The sequence below is a fragment of the Drosophila serrata genome, unplaced genomic scaffold (assembly GCF_035046125.1).
Source record: "Drosophila serrata isolate PLE 108 unplaced genomic scaffold, ASM3504612v1 contig_17, whole genome shotgun sequence".
Lineage (NCBI taxonomy): Eukaryota > Metazoa > Arthropoda > Insecta > Diptera > Drosophilidae > Drosophila > Drosophila serrata.
Window position 1 is genome coordinate 637,844 of NW_028256915.1, and position 18,420 is coordinate 656,263.

General features: G+C 45.5%; 1 protein-coding gene across 5 annotated transcripts in view; it reads right to left on the reverse strand.

Annotated features, from left to right (window-relative positions):
* Positions 1-18,420, reverse strand: part of Ten-m (teneurin transmembrane protein Ten-m) — a 350,373-nt gene that overhangs the window by 280,689 nt on the left and 51,264 nt on the right. For 3 of the 5 annotated variants that reach the window (XM_086828715.1, XM_086828709.1, XM_086828701.1), the window contains one exon: positions 13,593-13,937. Coding sequence is in view for 3 of the 5 variants with exons in the window: in XM_086828701.1 (XP_086684827.1) it covers positions 13,593-13,937 (345 nt within the window). In the remaining 2 variants the exon portion in view is untranslated. Of the gene's footprint in view, positions 1-3,264; positions 4,591-13,592; positions 13,938-18,420 lie in introns of those variants that run through there. The other 2 variants (XM_086828711.1, XM_086828708.1) reach the window with 2 other exon arrangements.

Consider the following 18,420-nt stretch of genomic DNA (forward strand, 5'->3'; position numbering starts at 1 on the left):
GGTCGGCCCGACATTACGTGAAAGTAGGTTGTTAATATGCATGACCGTATCCTTTCTTTCGGGCCGAGCTGCCGTGGTCCTTCCCTTAAGTCCGTTTCCTTCCAGGCCTTTCCCGGTTGTCTCATGCTTTGAGGTGAAGCTGACTTGGCTGACTTGGCAACCAGTCCCAAAGTCAGCTGTCCCAGCCCGCCTTGCCCCAAAACAACCCAATTAGAAGTATGTCAAAGCAAACATGTGCTCGCATATTAAGCACTAGCCACTTCCACTTTCTACGCGCCTGGCCAATCAAGCAACGTTCTCGGAACCAGGTCCCTCCAGGCCCCTTCTCTCATTTTTGGGAGCCCATTCATTAAGTGTCGGAAAGTTTTGCGTTTTGGTCAATCCTCGTTCAGCTCAGCTCTGTTCTGTTTCGGCGTTTTCTTTTTCAATTTGCATACATCGAGAGTAAGAGGGGGTGAGAGGTGGATAAGTTAGTTCTCGGCTGAAAAGCCAATGAAAGCCAAAGGAGTGATGCTTGAATGGCTCGCACATGGAGCTCAGCTCAACCTTGGAGGGACAATGCCCCAGCCTGGTAGCTGGTTGATGTGGGGCGACGGTGTCCATTGTATGAATGACTGAAGAGACATTGAATTAAATTTATTTGAAAACGCCAAGCAAAGTCTCCGAAAACTAAAGTTTTGCCTCTCCCCACAGCCTGATTTTCCCTTTTGGCTGACAGCAAAAGTTGGACCATGGCTTCGACTTTTAGCCAGGACCCGTGTCCACCCTCGATCCGTGCTATTCCTCATGTTCTGTTGTCGCATGAATGTTTGGATATTCAACGCTTCTCTCAGTTGCAGTTTCTGTTTTTACTGTTGCATATTTGCCTTGTTGTAGTTTTCCTCTCTGATGCCAGGGCGAAATTAACTTTGACAATTTTAATTAAATTTTTTGGACATTTTGGTTTCTAGATGCATAATCAAGAAATTTTCGCCGGACATGGCACGAACATTTGTTGTGGACTTCAAGTATGCCGCCGGCAAATATGTCTCATGTCTCCCAGCAAATAGTTGTTCACTTGAACCGAATTCCCTCATTTACCTGATCGGCGGGGAGGCCTGACTGCAGACTCCCATCTGCGCCAGAGTCTAATTAACTCATTGTCAGCCGTCAGAGATTACCATGAGCTGCACAATGCGACTGACGAGAAGGGGAAAAGTTTCCACTCTCATTTCCATAATCAACTGGGAGTTGAAGGGCTCGCAGGGAGGCTCCATTTGAGATGTAATTTTATTTTTTTTCCTCTGAACGAGGCACTCAGAGCCTGCGACTAGCCACGAGGCTTCGAACTCTCCACAAAAGGTCTGAACCGGGAGGGCAAAGAGGGCTAGTTACGGAAATAAAATAAAAAATATGTTGCATAATTTTGAGCTTTGTTCCGACTTAGTACCTTTCCGCACGCACACTCACACTCACACGCACACTCACATGCCGGGCCTGCGGGCAGATCCTGGAGATCCTTTTGCGTCAACTTAACAGCGTAGAAAATATCCAAGGCAACAATAAGAACAATAGTTCCCTTGGGAGCATCGAGCCCCGAGACCCGAGTCCTGGCAGCCAGGAAACCCACACTGACGTACAGATACACGCATGCAAATCCTTTTGGCTCTGATGCTCGTGCTATTGGCTTTTCTTTATTCCTTCTCTGGCTGTGTTTTTTAACATTTTTATTTTATTTTCACGACGCCTTTTGTGAGCGTCTTTTGGCCTCTGCTCGTGCCACGCCTTAGCGCCTGCTTTGCCGGCTTCATGCGCCACATGCCTCGCCCCACAGCCACCACAGCACACACAGTACACACACTGACGCGCTCACGATGTGGCAGGGGATAACATTTTTACATATTCTCCTTACCTTTAAAAGATAATTTTGCAGGCACTCTTCCGTTGCCTTTATTTTTCACCCGCTAACTTGAAACGGAATTCAAATGTGTATTTAAATGCGAGGGGGCGCGGGCTCGTGGGAGGGAACCGAGAGGGAAGCGGAAGTAAACTGCAAGGCAGACGACACAGCCCAGACAAAGGAACGGCAAATGGCAGCAGGAAGAAGAGACAATCACAAGAGCAACATCTCATTCGTGGCTGCTCTGCCAACCCGCTCCGCCCCCTCCAGCTCCAGCCCGATGATGCTCCTTTCCCTATGCAAATCGCATGTGGGCTTCGGCCCAGGTTCCCCTGTCATCCCGGGCGGCTTAGGCGTGCGTATGAATACGTCTTCATGTGGGTTTTGTATACGTAATATGCGAGCGAATAAAATGAAATAAAGAATATGTGAGCGAGCTGCAAAATTGAAAAATTCCAGCAAGCGCTGCGTCCCGCCATCTGGATGTGAGATAACCCTTTCGGAGCCGTACAATAGGTGTGGAAATAGTGTGCCCAACGAGGATCGGGATGCAGGTTGAATCTTCAAGTGGAACCCACAAAAACTGGTGACCACAAACCCCTCTTCGACCCTCGGGTTCCTGGTCTTTTGCAATATCATCATTGTCAGGGCTCAGCCCTCATTGATAAGTAATGTGCGGCATGAGGACTTTCAAAACAATAGAGGAAATATGTAAATTGTGCACAAAAGGAAAGCTGAGAGGGAAAGGGAACGCCGAGCTCTTCTGGGCTGTGCAAAGGCGTATATTTATGTATGTATTTATTCCGCATACGGGGCGTATGTGTAATATGATTATCATAACGCCTCTCCAGTCGTTTTGTGCATTCTTTCTTAAATTTATTGTACGACCATTTCTATGAACCGGCAACGACGGAGCAAACAAGAGAAACCGATGCCAGGAAACCCATTGCCACCCAGCCAGGTCTCATCCGGCCGAGAACCCCAGCAGAGGCTTCCCATGGCTCTCCGAATGTTTTCTTTGCTCCTTGGCATTTGCTTTCCTTTTATTCTCAGCTGCATTATTGATCAAATACTTTCAAGCATTTTCTCGTGTTTTCTTTTAATATATTATAGCTCCCATGGAATGCTGCAGCTGCACTCACTCTGCGGCCAGGCCAAATGCGTTGAAAGCTCAGTCTCAGTCTCGCTCTTGGCCCAGTCCACTCAAAGGCCACATCCACACGTGGTATAGATTCTGATAACTTATGAGGTCGTTCGCAAGGGGACACTTGAGCAACAAGTGAATCAAAAGACTCTCTGGTATACTTTCACATTATTCTTCGGAGATCATAGGAAGGTACATGGACCTGTGAATTTACATATTGTGGGCAGAGAAGCTTACTTACCTTTTGGACAGTCAATTTCATTGTACATCTAATTAACGCTAACATTAATGTCGGCGACAGTCGTCGGAAAAAAGCACCGATACTAAAATTTCTTCACTTTTACCGAATATTGTGTCGAAAGTAAGGAGTTTAGATAGCAATTATCGCACTAAAACTGTTTGTTTCGTACAGTAGCCTGCCTTTCGATTCCGATTACTGTTCCGGTAAATGCGTAATGTTAGGAGTAGTGTATCTCAACCGACTGATGGTTAATTAGTCCTTACAATATTCGATTTATGCCTTTAATTTGGCCCATTCGAAGGTGCTTTCCTTCGTCGTCTTGGCACGCCCACTCTCACGCATGTCCGCCCGGCTCTGCGAGGCGTTGTGTTTGCATATTAATTCGAGTTTTGGCAAATATTCGCGCTGTGCCGTCGGCTGTTTTGAAACACTATTTGTGTTGTTTTAGTTTTGAAGTATTTTGGCCCGCCAAGCGGTGCCAGAATTTGCGGCTTTCTTACTGCGCCCCGCTTCTCGCAGCCTGCGGCTGTTTGTGTTATTATGAAGATGCGATTTATTCGCAGTTGGGCTTATGAGTGATTCAATTTACACTTTGCGCGGAGTGAGCTCCTCCTAGGGAGTGGTCTTGGGATGGACCACAGGCTGTTATTGTTTAGTTACCAACTGTAGGTTACTCCCTCTCTTGCCTTGAGTCGATTGAAGATTCACTTTACTGATAGTGATAATTAGTGGTAGTATAGTGTTTAAGGTGATACTGGCATGGATACAATGGGTTTTGGTCAGCTCATCAGATGCGAATGGCGCTGGCAGTTGAGAGCAGTTGGCCGGGCGATGGCGTTGTTTTGGCCACGAGCCTGCCAACTTGTTACACGCACATATGCACACACTCACAGATGCGTTGCTGACTTTTTGGCGCCAAAAGCGAATTAACTTGTGTTTTATGGCCCATTGGCTCACTGGCAGCTGCCGAGTTAGATCTACAGTCGCTCTGGCCGCTCACACAGGACATGCAGGCGGCAAGTGCCGAAACGCGCTGACTGAAAAGATTCGCTAAACTGCAGCTTAGCTGGTCGGATGAGGCGGGAAACAAAAATTAATGCACATTGCATACACACGACCGACGAACGAGACTACGGCAACGACGGCGACTACGACGAGGCCTGTGCCGATAGATATGGCGCAGGATATGAGCAGCAGAAGCAACTGCGGACGCAACAGCAGCTCATTGTTGCGCTTGCCACATTGAATGCGTTGCGTTTTATGGCGGCGTTAGCCAGATGCGACGATGCGACTACCGGCCGCATTGCCAGCTCCAGCTTTCAGGACACCGCCACAGACGCACACACAGACACATTCACGGACACGGACACGGACATGGACACGGACATGGACACAGACACATGCACGCACACACGCATACCAGAGCACACACAGGACAATGGCGTCGTCGGGAGATGAGCAACAGTCGGCGCTAGCAGCGTCGACCGAGCGGCCTAGCTTCCGCGTTCTCCTCTCGTCGGGTCCTCGGGTCGAGGACAACGACGCTCTCCGCCCGACCTCGGCAAATTCGGCCAGCTGTGTTTTCAACAATAAAAGTTATGCAAAAGCCGAAATAGCGGCGCAGCGCCTAAAAGTGTGCAGCACGAGTGTTACAGCCGCCGCAGCCATCGCTCATTGTGTGTAAGTCCTCGGCTTCCGCTGGATGCGACGCCGGCGCCAACTGCGGCCTCGCAGCAGCCATTAAAGAGAGCCACTACAGCGTCTGCTGCAACTCTCCCGGAGGTGCCCTCCCGCCACAAAGCTTTCGGGGAAGCTTTTCAGTAGGTAGGTACCCCTGCGTAAGCTGAAAAAGTCCACACTGTTTAATAACAGGGTGCTGGAGCTTAAAGCTATTGGTGAAACTCGGAAGCTTCGGGAACTAAGCTAGGCTCCAGAGAATACGGGACGCAGGTAACCAGTAATTAATTAAATATTTCGTAGAAAAAAAAATCATTTAAACTATAGAAGGTATATATAATGTATATTGAAAATTCGTTTGTCCTCAAATCTACATGCAGTTTGGCAGATATCACCTACAAGGAATGTAAAGGAATGTCGCTGCTGTTGACGCTTACATAAAAGCTTAGATAACAGCATTTAAGCTGGAGGGTTTTCTGCTAAGGGTTTCTCCTTTAAAAAGTATCTGAGGGGAGGTCCTGTTAACTAGCATTATCTAACTTCCCCTGAGCGGGCAGGGGCAGGCGAGAACTTGACGAAAGTGGCAGCAGAAGAGAAGAGGGGTAGTTTACGGACACGATAAGAGTACGAGTGCGCTTAAGGGATGACTTCTCTGGAAGCCCTGTTAGCAGGCGGAATGACTGACTGTAAACGGGCAGAGATATGCTTCGAAGCCCAACAAATCAACAGAAGCAACAAAGAGCACATGTGAATGGCACGCAGCTAGCAGGAAGTAGTTCAGACTTAACTGTGAGCCATCCCCTCCCAGTGAATGTAACGCCACTTTGTGGGACCTGCTATCAGACTTTTATGGCTTAGCTTTTCAACAACAGCAGCTAGAGGAGCAGAGCTTTGTTCACGGGCCCCTCGATTGCAACTATCGTAAAACGCTCGTTTTATAGCCGAAACTTGCACCATAAACTGCACCATAATGAAATTTGCACTGAACCACATTAGGGTCTGCTCGGTGGCGGGAATTAGGAACTAGGATCCCCTGTCCTGTGCGCCCCATTGGGTCAAATCTATTTCTCGTCGCATGCTTAGCACCTTCCTCCCGGCAGAGCGGCAGAGAGTTTCCCGGCTCTTTGGGTATTCATGACTCCTGGGGTTCCCCGCCTTCGCCCTGCGAAGGCCCACATTCCTCGCAGGTTGCCGCCGTGCGAGCAGCTCACGTATAAATATTTTACGACGTCCTTCAGTCATTTACTTTTATTGCAATATTTGCTCACTCAACGTTTATGATGATCATTTTAAGCCATTTTTATGGCCAGCTGCTGCCGCTGCTGCTCTGCATGAATCACAGTCGGGCCGAGCGGACATGTGAGTGGAGTGCCTCGAGTCCCTTTCGCTCTGTGTGTCTGTCTGTGGGGAGGAGTCCGCCAACGTTGCTAAATATTTGTCTACCTCCAGCCATCTGCCTCGCCCCGGCCCTCGGCTGCTGGCACTTGGCTACTTTGCTGCTTTTTATATAAATGGCAGCTCATTAAATTGCTGGCATCGTTTTCGCCAAGCCAGCCGAGGGGTCAAAAGCGCAAATTGGCCAGGTGTGTTCGGCGAGTGGGGCGCTGCGTGCGAGCGTGGTCCATCCCCAACTCCCCTCGGCCTCTCTACCTCGCCCTGGCGGCGTACTTAAGGTATTTCGGTCGCAAGGACTCTAATTTGCACACAATACTGCTGGCCGGACACTTCTCACCTCGTTTGAGCTGCTGGCCACGTAATGAGCGGCAACTTTCGCACTTGCACGTGCTCTGTCCGGCCGTAACTATGTCAACGGCCGCAGTCCAAACGGAGCTCAGCGCTAAACCCAAAAAGTGTGCTAAAGTTTCCGGGCACTCGACTTAACGCTCGATTGCTTAGCCCCGAGCCCCCCGAGCACTTCGTCCTCAAGGAGGGACTCTAGTGCAGCCGGCGTCCCAGGGCATTAGGGCATTCCAGGGCAAAGGACCCACAGCATGGGAGCAAGGGCACAGAATGCACTTCATTTGATTTAAATTGATACTCTGTCAGCTAGAATTTCATTTGCAAAATGGAATGACTAAAAAGCGGACTGAGGCAGGCCCGGCCGGACTATGCAGCAAGTAAGTTATAATGGCCTGGCCACAACATCCCACTTGACAACGACCAAAAGACATGCTCAAGTGCTTGCCCGGCAGTTGAAAGCAAAATTTTGCCATCTCAATGGAGATTGAAAACTCACTTTGTGCAAGTGCAAGTGCAAGTGCATCGCCCTCGTAAGAGTGTGTGGCGTACTTGAGATTACCAAATTACTGTTTCGCAACATTTAAGGCATACACTTAGGCGCACTTTGGGCCGGCAGTCACTTCCGAGTTATCGATAACCCCATCAGCTTGGGAACTTTGCCATTGCCGCCCGTTTGGCGGCCACTTTGGCCGTCGAAGCGCCTTACAGGCGGCTGCACTTTTTGTCTATTACCGTCATTTTGTTTGTTTGCGGCCGCACTCGGGGCATTTCGGGGCGTGGGCGGCTCTGCTCCACTAAACTTCGCCAAAATCGACAAAAGCAAAAAGGCTGCCGAAGTAACACATGATTGGAGATGGCCCTGGTTGGATGGAAAGGCCTGCAAAGTTGCGCGAAAGTTGAACAGAGAGAAATCGGGTTTTGTTTCTAATTCAATTTGTCAAGCAACTTTTCCCCACGAAAGTTTTGTCAAACTGTCCACAATAATCCAGAATTGACTGGCCACATAGAAATCACACACTGCTGCAGCGAAGGAAAATCAGCAGCAGAGTCAATGAAGCGTTTACCCCATGTTATTCAATTGAACATTTGCGAAAAATTAAACACAGTCCGCACAGGACCGCACCGGAACGCAGAGACAAATGCAAAGCGCACCCTTCCCCCAACCCCAACTGGGGTTGTATCGACAACAATTGCAATTTCAAGCCCCAAACCCGAAACCCAAACCCCACTTGAAGCGAAATCCGGGCAGGACCAAAAACCCCTGCAACGCACAGTCCATTGCACACACATCGACAATGACAATGACAAGTACATGGGCATAATAAAGTCTTGGAATTTATTTTTATGTGCATATAATAGAGGGCTGCACCCTCGACTACCACCCACGCCCAATCACACAGGCCAGTGGTCCCCCGGAGACGCATTTCATCCGACAATGCGGAACATTTTACGAGCCCAGAAAAAACACTCCAGCGAGGAACAAGCATCGGAACAGGGCATCGCCAGAACTCCGGTTCCACGGCCACGCATTGAACTCACCTCGTGTGCGATGCGTTTGGACCCAGCCCGTGTGTGGAACGAATTTTCGATTTTGGCCAATATTTGCGTAGTCATTTGGAGATTATCCTAATTGGGAATCTCTGCGCTGAACTGGGATGTGAAGGGGTCGTATCCCGAAGGGGGTTGCAGGGGTTGATGCCCCATGTCAAGGTCTGTCCATAAGACGGGAATCAGATAGATGTGTGTCTCATTCTAAGACCATCGCCTGCCGATGAGGCGGAAGCATGAAATTGTCTCAATCAAAAGTGGAGTACACTGGGAGGAAGGGTCGGAGAGTTGGGACATCACCAAGACGAAAGGACTTTCCTCAGCCATACACTTCGCTCAGTGCTCTTCTGTCCCTGATTCGGGGCAAATGAAACTCAAACAAAGTCAAATCTTGACCACTTTCTCCCCTTCTGTCACTCCTCTGTCACAATTCATTACGAGCCCTCATTTCTGGGCAAATGAAAACATAAATAAACTTTTTGTTTTAGATTTCGTGACAAATGTACAGAAATGGCTATTTCCATCAGCCGTAAGACCCAACCCCGTCAGCCCCGGCCCGGAATTATCGCTGGAAAGAAAATATTTGCACAGGCGAAAGGTCCGAGGACTCTGCTCAGGCCGACAAGTGTACATCGGTCTGAGACCCACACAGGAAGCCGAATGTCGGGGCTAAAAAGGATTACTTATCGCATATTTTGACATAAGTTAAGTTCATCAGTGAAATACGAGAGTCAATTGTTCGGCTCAAAGGCTGGGAGCGGAAGGGCCAAGCGGAAGGGTAAAGGAAGGGGGAGCCCTAAACCAATGTCCAGACAGAGACTAGGCCGTAGTCGTGTGATGGGTCAATTGTGATAAGCCGAAAGCCCGAGCCACCCTGACTGCTCCTTTGTTTCAGGCCCACTTCTGGGCGGCGTTTATTTGCATTCGGCTTTGTTTGTGTTTGCAGTGAAATCGAGGCAGGACGAACAGAGCGAGCCGAAAGGCCAGGACGACTGTAAAATTGGCAAATATCTATCAAACAATTGACAGTTTAGGGGCGGATCCCTTCGACAATTGACGGACAGCATTCTGGACATATGCGAAGGACCAATCTCAGCTTGTGTTATTTACAATGTGATCTGGAAATAATGCCCGGATTTTATATAGAAAGAGAGGACTTAATTCCGTCCTGTTTTTAGTCGGCATTCTGTGTACGCATGTATGTTTTACATATCCTTTTCACAAAGCGATTTGGAGTTCGACCCCGGTTAAAATCGTAAAGCTTAAAAACATTTTCACAAGGTAGAAGCCATGCCATGTAAAGTCAGTTCTTCTTCCCCAAAGTATCAAACAAAATGTTTGCAAAGCTTTGCAAAGGTTAGCGGGGAAAACAAATATATAATTTATGTATATGTATATGTGACACTTTATTCAGAATCTACTCAAGAGCGGAAAATAATGTAATATAGCTAAATTACCGAAATAGAAATAAACATCCTTTTGATCAAGTCTTTGTGGCTTGTCGTGTTGTTTAAAGCGTTGAATGTATGCAATTGAGATTTTCATTGTCTTAAAAAACCCAGTTAAAAATTTCGCTACAGACTGCTATTATATTTTATAAGGGTTGGCGCAACTCTGAATAATATGGAATATACCTCTAATAATCAAATTTGTATACCCTGATAACTTAAAGCTCGATCCAAATGTTATTTATTACCTTCGGTTTTTCCTATGATCTGAATGAAAGTGTCGTGATTAATCGATAACATTATAAACATTAGCTTTAAATTATTAAAAAACTAAATATATGAGTTTATTTGTGTATATTTGTATATTTTCATTTAATTGTATAATAATAATTTTATAATAATTAGATTGCATCCTTTTACAGTTTGAAATTAGAGTTTATTCGATTGAATTGGAATCTGATCAATCAACGTTTACGTTGAATTTATGAATACATGAAGTATGTATATAAATTATACTGAACATTGGCATAGGGCTGTTGATGCTGAAGAAGACTATAAATATATTCCTTATATGGGTGGAAATGACAAATTTGCTTTCTGCTAAGTTCTGACTTAAATATTTGATAATTATTGAACGGCTTCCTTTTTCTCGGCTGAATTGTTAAATTCAGCAAACAAATTATTTAATTTACAAAATTTAAAAGCGTTCTCAATTATAAAATATTTTAACTCAAATTAATAGTTTTTAATTTTTTTTTTTTTTTTTTTTGCTAATTTGCCAATCTACTATATCTCCCCTCTTTAAAGGTTTTTTATACCCTTGCAGTGTATTATAATTTCAGTCAAAAGTTTGCAACGCAGTGAAGGAGACACATCCGACCATATTCTTGATCAGGATCAACATCCGAGTCGATCTAGCCATGCCCGTTTGTCCGTTTCTACGCAAACTAGTCTCAGTTTTGAAGCTATCTGAATGAACCTTTGTACATAGTTAGTCTTTTATATACTCTCACTCGTATATATGTCGGAACGGGTCGGATCGGAAGACTATATCATAAATGATAGGAATGATCGGATAATTTTTCAAAATAATTATAACATTTTCAGTTTTCAACAGAATTTAATCAAATGCGAGATATATCCATTTTATATTACTTTACAATTTTGTGTAATATTTTATGAAATTCGGACTACTGTAACATATAGCTCCCATAGGAACGATCGAGAAATTAATACAATTAAAAATTTGAACTTTTCAGTTTTCAACAGATTTCCATCAAATTTGAGATATGGCCATTTAATATTATTCTAAAATTTTATTGAAAATTTTATGAAAATCTGACGTTTAATTTTTATATGTGCCATAAAAACTATCGTTAGATGTAGAGGAAATATGCAAATCTGTAAATTAAAAACTGCAAATATAATATGTATAGGTGATTGAAATGAAAGCACGAATTACTTCATTGTTTTTTAACATAAATATAATAATGTACATTGTATGGATTCCTAGTCATCGAAGTTTAATCTGCAAGGGTATATAAACTTCGGCGTTCCGAAGTTAGCTTCCTTTTTTGTTTTTATTGTTATTATTCCTGTGGCAACCAGAGGAATAACTTTAGCCAGAAGTTTAAAACGCATGAAGTGGTCATTTCGGACTCTATCGAGTATACATTCTTGTTGTACAGCATTAACACCCGAGTGTTAAAACATTATTGGAAAGTTTAGGGAAGAAGCTCATAGTTTTATTGTTTCAACATATTTCCATCTACTGAGATTAAATTTTAAATTATTTCTGAAGTACCTACGTTTGCCATAGACTCCTAAAATTGGTCATAGGACAGTTTTAAAATCAATGTGGGATAAATATTACATTTATTTTGTTTTCAACTCTAATAACAGTGTCAAAGTTTTAAGTTTTATAACTATAAGGGTAACAAACGTTAGTTTTTTCTTAAAGGGTTTTCTTAAAGTCTAGTTAGGCACACCTGTTAGCTTCAAGCAGAGAATAGCACTCTGTCCTACAAGAAACACATTCTTTATTCTTTCTAACCATAAACCTAGTGATGAAAAGCTCGCCTTAATATTTTCAATGCATCAATAGTTTAAACTACTAATTTCGTGTTTTTATCCACATATTCTGAATAATAAATAGTATAACTCAGTTCTACTTATTTGTATTATACACAAAAGTTGAGTATTATTCTCGTAGTGGAAGGCTCTTTAAGAACCAACAGCTTGAGTCATATAAAGTTAGACTGCGTTTTTTCATAGTTAGCTGCCGGCATCTCGCCTACATCTAGGCTGATATCCTGGAGTCTAACAACTCTGCCCCAGGCCACACAAAAGTCAAAGCAAAACAGAACCAAGCATCCGACAAACAACAGCAGCACGAACTCTCTTCTGGGAGGAGGACGGGGTCAGGACGTCGAAAGCGACTCTGTATGCTCATCCACAGCCGCGCCGGGTTGTAAAGATATAAAATCAGACATTTGCAACAACAACAACACAGAACTACAACGGAAGAAGCACGGCAAAAGGAGCGGCGAGATGCCCAAGGACAGGCTCTGGCTGCGTCCTAGTCCTCCGGGTTGTCAGCTGCAGCGGCGGCGATTTGTAGCGCCACAAGGATAATCACACTTTTAATCGTGATTTAAGTTTATGGCGCTGGGCGCTCGTTTAGTTTCCTGTTACTTGTTACTTGTTCCTGGCTACTACAACGATGCATCTTGCCGCGTCTGCGAGGGTTTTTCAATTCCTGTCTCATGGCTTCATCAGCATCGTCCTTCGCCGGGTGGCGGATCCTTGTTAAGTTTGCCGCTTTCATTTTTATATATTTTTTAATGATTTTTATTGCATAACTGGCGGCGTCTGCTCGACCTACGGCCCATCTCTGGCCTGCCAGGCAATTGCACTTTGCCACATTTTATGGCCAGCCCCAAGAAGGAAGCCAACAATGGCTCGGAAAAGGCGGAGTCCTGATTTGATGTCGGTGCTCGATGCCAAAGTCAGTCTCCTCCCACATTGGGATGGCTTTAATCTGCGGCCAGTCAAGCGTCCGGAGTGGAAACTGAATCCGAGTCTGCTGCGTTTCAATTCAACTTCGATAATCACGCAGGATCCCCACTGATCCGCTGCCCCTAGACCCATCTTCCCATCTTCCCTTTGCTGCTAACTGCCCCCACATAAATCTCGGGACCGCACACCTTTTCCCAAGCGTCCGGCATAATTTGTTGCTAAACAAACTCTCATTTACCTCTTGCCCGGCCCTGGTCCTGGTTCTGGTCCTGGTCTGGTCTCTCCGGTTCGTTTACTTTTACAAATTATAAGCACTCACATAAATTTCACTTACTGGCGCCGGACTGGGTGCTAAGTTTGAGCCTCTTTTCGGGCTCTGAGCTCTGAGCTACGAGCCCCGAGCACTCTTTGGGCACTCTTTGCGAGACGTAATTAGAAGGTAAGACCGGCTACTGGCCAACTTGAGGCGAGGCGGAAGGATGGGAAGGGATGGGAATTGGCCACTTGAAATGCAAATTGCGTGCAAATTATGCCAAGCTGGCAGTCAACCGGCAGGTGAACAAGTGGCCCCTCTTCCGCTGCTCCTCTGATTCATTGCGAGGGCCCAGGAAGAGGAAATATTACCTGGGAACCCCGGAAAGTTGTGTTTTTAATTGCTCGAGTCTTAATTCAATTTGTATCCGTGCAGTTTGTGCATCCGAGTTCCTTGGGGATCCTTTATCTCTCATCAGAGCCCCCCAAATCGGCGAGGGAAGTACACAAAAGCGGTTGATTAATTGGAGAATTCATAGGATTTGTTGCCCGATTGGAATGCACAAATAAAAATTGAATCTAATCCAAGCTACTAGAAGCTTGTTAGCAAATATACAAATTGTAAGGTTTTGATGTCCCACTTACCGTTATTATGAGTTAGAAAGGCGTTCTCCGCTTCCGAAGACGATGATCCCTGGTGGTCATTGTTGGCGTTGGAGGAGGACGACGAGGTGGAGAAGTCGTAGGGATGGGTGAGGCTGTTGCTTCCGGCAGCGGAGGCAGCCAGGGCCTTGAAAAGGTGTGCAGTGCGCTGCTGCTGCGTCTGTGTCTGCTGCAGTGGTTGCTGCTGCTGCTGCTGCGGCGGAATGTAGGGGTTGTTGTAGATATTGCGACTGTCATTCGATGGCTGCAGGTTAAATTGCTGCTGCTGCTGCTGCTGGAGCGTGTTATTGGCACTGAGCCCGTTCACCGTAAAGTGACGAGATTTGGCTGAAAGGAGAAGACGAAGCGATCAGAACAGCATTAGCTTGGTGCATAAGAGTGCCTGAAAAGGAGCGAACTCTCTTCCCGTTTTCATGGTACTGCCTGCTCTGCCCATCCTCTGCGACACTTACGCCTAATTGCATACATCGAAATATGCAAATGAGGCCTCTGCATATGTGCTCGCCTCAATTAAAGCATTTCGCTGTCATCTGTGCGGTGAGGTTTTCACTTTTCCTCCGCCTATTGTTGCTTTTCTCATATGAATTATGCATGCCAGTACCAAAAACAACAACTTGGCTCTGCCCACCCCCCCGTGAGCTGTTGTTGCTGTTGCTGCGGAAACAGCGTTGACGCGAAAGCTGTGATAATGAAGCTGGCAGAAGGCAAAGTGTCGCCTCGGCTCCTGAACCTGCCCTCCTCCTCCTCCTGAACCAGCCCCCGGCCGATGGCCGCAAAAAATGGCGCTAACCCTTTCAATTTTCCACAAGCAGCCCGCTCGGAAAAGTTTCTCCTTTCCGGCTGCTCTTTCGTTGTTGTTGCTGCTGCTTTTTGCATATTAATTATGCATGTTTTGGTTGGTGTGAAGGCATCAACACATTGTTTGAATTTTAAACAACACAAGCGACAAAATTAGGGGTAAACTCTGGCTGGAACGGAAGGGTGTTGGTCTTCTTTCTGGCTTTCAGCTTTCGGCTTTCGGTTGGCTTTCACACTGATTTGTTCAGCTTTTGGTAGCCGACTGTGTAAATATTAAGTGCAAAAGATAACGAGCTAATAACTCAGTTAATTCGGCCCTTTTGTCTGCTCCTGGGTGTGTGTGTGGGTAAGTGTGGGATGTTTAAAGGGGTTTCTGAATGCGGGATGTGTGTGTTGAATTATTTCTTCACTGGAATGCCACTTTCAAATGTTTCTACTTAACTCCTTTTAATGTGTACATACGTATATCCTTGCCTTTGAAGATAGCTGATTAAATATAAAGGAAATGCTTACCGAGCTAATATAGCTGATATTTTAGTCAAGAATTGGAGGCAACCGTATTCATAGACCCAAATGCTTTCACATTGTTGTGACTCAATCGCCTACGCTCAATTACCCTATCGAAATTGTGAGCAAACATCTTCCTCTTTAAAGGTCAGTTCCATTGGATCGAAGACAGCCTTCAATGTCAATTTCCCTGCAATAAAAATTGTGGGGGGAAACACGCGTCGCGGTTTAAAAAGCAATGCCCATAAATTTTCACTAGAACGAATTTATTGGTAAATCCCCACCGAAGGCGGCTTTATGACACGGCCAAGCCAACTGGAATCAACTCGTTGAGGCCGGGACAAATCTGCGTCGCGTCTAAATGTCAATAAAAATCACATTCGGCCGCCCGAGGATTTCCGATGGGGAATGGGGGGAAAGTCGCCCGTTTAGCGAGGAAATAATGACATGAAATCGCATAATTCGACGATGCAGAAGGGGTTCAGGCCGGGTCGACGAGGGACGAGGCCCACAACAATGGAGCCAAATTTGCGCCCCCGAGTGAAAGTCAAGGAAACAAACTCCAAATGGCCTGATTTAGAGGGCACTTGGGGCATCATCTCCATCTCCGCAGAGGCGGCAAAATATTAGCAACAACAAAGGAATAAAGCATTCGCAAAGGAAAACTAGCGGCAACAAAAACAAAATAAATGTGTAAAAATTGTGCGGCAATAAAATTTGCGTAAATAGTCCAATTTGCATTGAATGTTGCCCTTATTTATGTGGCCATGGCGCAATCAAGCCGCCCTGCAAATGGCCGGGGTGTCTATGGAATTGGAATTGGAATTGGAATTGGGGGATGTGTTCCCAGTAGGGTGCCCGGAGTGGGGCTCGTTGATGTGCGTTATGTTGTTGCTAGTGGCAAAGTGTAAATTTGCCAAATTTTGTTGAAGGGAGAATAAATAAAAATGGCTGGAAACGAAAATGCAGAATGGAGAATGGAATTGGGTCTGCTGTTGGGGGACTGCGATGGCACTGGGGAATGCCGTGCCGAATGGGATTCTATTTTTCAGGATTATCGACGGCCCATTTTAAAGCAGAAGTGGGGCACAGCTTGCGTGCAGCCAAGGAGAGAGAACTTCAAGTTTAGCCGGAAAGCAGCGAGGGGGATGGGGGACGAACGGCCATGGGGGATTATGTAATCTTGCGCAATCCTCGCAATTAATTCACCAACCAATCAATCCGCAATCGAAGCTCCCTTTGTTTCGCCGCAAACTTTGGCCAGACGAAAGCACTCGAAACTTTTCACTCACAATGCCCCAATCAGGTCTCCTCCACCAACAACAACGCGCACAATTAACAATCGATGCAGCCAATTAACAATTAACAGCGAACCCAAAATGGAAGCCAAGGAAAGTTTCGGTAAAAGTTTGTAAAAAATAAATCCCTGCGAGGGCGAAACTTTTTAAACCGCTTTGCCCATGCTGACAACATTTTATAAATAAATGCGAACAGGCCCTATAAATATTTGAGGACCTCCTAAATCCGGCTATTGATCCTCATTAACATTTCACGACAGCCTGATGGCTCCGCTTCACACTCGCACGCACGCCTCAATCAGGGCCAACTAATAATAGTCACACCCTTTAAATGCTTTTAAATTAGGCATTCAAATTGCGGCAATTATGGTGGAGTTAAGTGCTCGGGCTCTGGACTGGGGGAAGGAAGCGGGCCGAAAGTGTGGCCAGGAATCACGGTTCTATATAGTAAGTTTCTTGCCACTCAGCAGCTACCTCAAACTAAGCGCATTAGCCTCGCATGGGGATTGGGACTGATCCCTGAGACACTTGAACAGATGTCCTGGCATTTGAAATTCACAAAACTAAAAGCAAATGGGGAAATTCGAGTGCGAATCCGAATACAAATGCCGCTGACTCATCCGCGCCGGAGGAAGACAAGGCCGAGGACTCTGCAGGGCTGGACCCAGAGCCCAAAAAACACCTTGTTGTCCCGCCTGACAGTGACAGTTAGCTGTTGTCACCCCGGCGCATCCTCTGCAGCCGGGAAAATTCGCACAGCTGAGCGAAGACGACGCAGAAGTTGGCTGACTGAATAATTCCGGGCCGGGCTTAGAGCCAAGAGGTGAGGCAAGGGCGTCCTTTGGGCTCTAATGCATGTTTGGCATTTACATAATTCCCAGCGGCGGAGATGGGTTGACTCGGCGGGGTTGAAGGCACTTGACTCGCACCAGCCGGAAAGCCCAACCATACCAAATATCAATTACAATCACGCAATCTGAAGAGCCCGGCCAAGGGATCGGGCGACACAACAAGCAAATTAATTGAAATCAATGCAAATGCCCGGACCAGGACCGCGCCTTGCTCGGCTTAAGGGTTGCTGCAGTCCGCTCGCGGGCTGTGTTCCTCCATTTCTATGGGCAATCGCATTTGTCAGCGGCTTAAGGCCGTCGTCCGCCGTCCTCGGTCCTCCGTCCGCCTTCGTCCTCCATTGTTGTCAAACATGTCAAAGCAATTGCAAACATTTGGGCTGCCTTTCATTTATCAGCGCGAGTTAAATCAGTTTTATTTTTTCACTCGTTCGCTTGATCTATGGATTCGATTTCGCGGTTTGCTGAGCACCGGCAGCGGAAAGATAACGCTCCGATAAATAGAGTCCTGCCGGCAGCTCATCCTTCCCAGCGGCGGCGGCGGCTTCCAGTGCGATAAGTAACCCATTTGGGCGGCGGTCTTTGTGCAATATGTCATCGTGTTTCTGGTGGCTTTTGCGGCCATTCACTGGCCTCGCGATCCCGAATTGGTCCTTGAACATATGGCTGAATTAAACGTGTCCCTGAAGGGGATATTCAAACAAGGCAGTAAATTGTACGATACTTGAATCCCCAGGGAGGCCACACATTTATCTAACAAACTCAAAACATTCAAATTAAAATTAGAAGAACAAAAAACTAGTACTGAAGACATTGAAACCTTTTTATTACGTAGATAATGACGAAAATACCCGTTAAGCCTTGTGCTTCAAGTTAAAAGACAAACGCGTTTTTCTGTGGCCCCCGTCTTAAATTCCACGAAGCAAGTTTCTTTTCAGGATTCATAAAATAAGGATGTATATTTATAAAGTAAAAAAAAACCAATAAAGAATATAAAATTTAATTTAAAAATTCTCTAATTATCGATTCGAGTTTTGCCTATTCGGTTCGAGCGATATATGTACTTTAACTAAATCTTTATTAATACAACAACCATATTTAGCATACAATTTAAAGCAGAAAATGTGCGAACTAATGCATTTCTGACACAAATAATATTTTTTAATATTTTTCAGTACTACTTGTATAGAACTTTTGAGAAGTTGAATACTCAAAATAAATAATAATACTAAAAATAAAAGCCAAAATATTTTTTTTTTTGCTTATGTACTTATAGTTCTTCCAAGGAACATGTGTGTACCTTTCCTCTGCACCCATAAGCTTCTATATAAATCTTTTAAACAATTCAAACAGACTTAT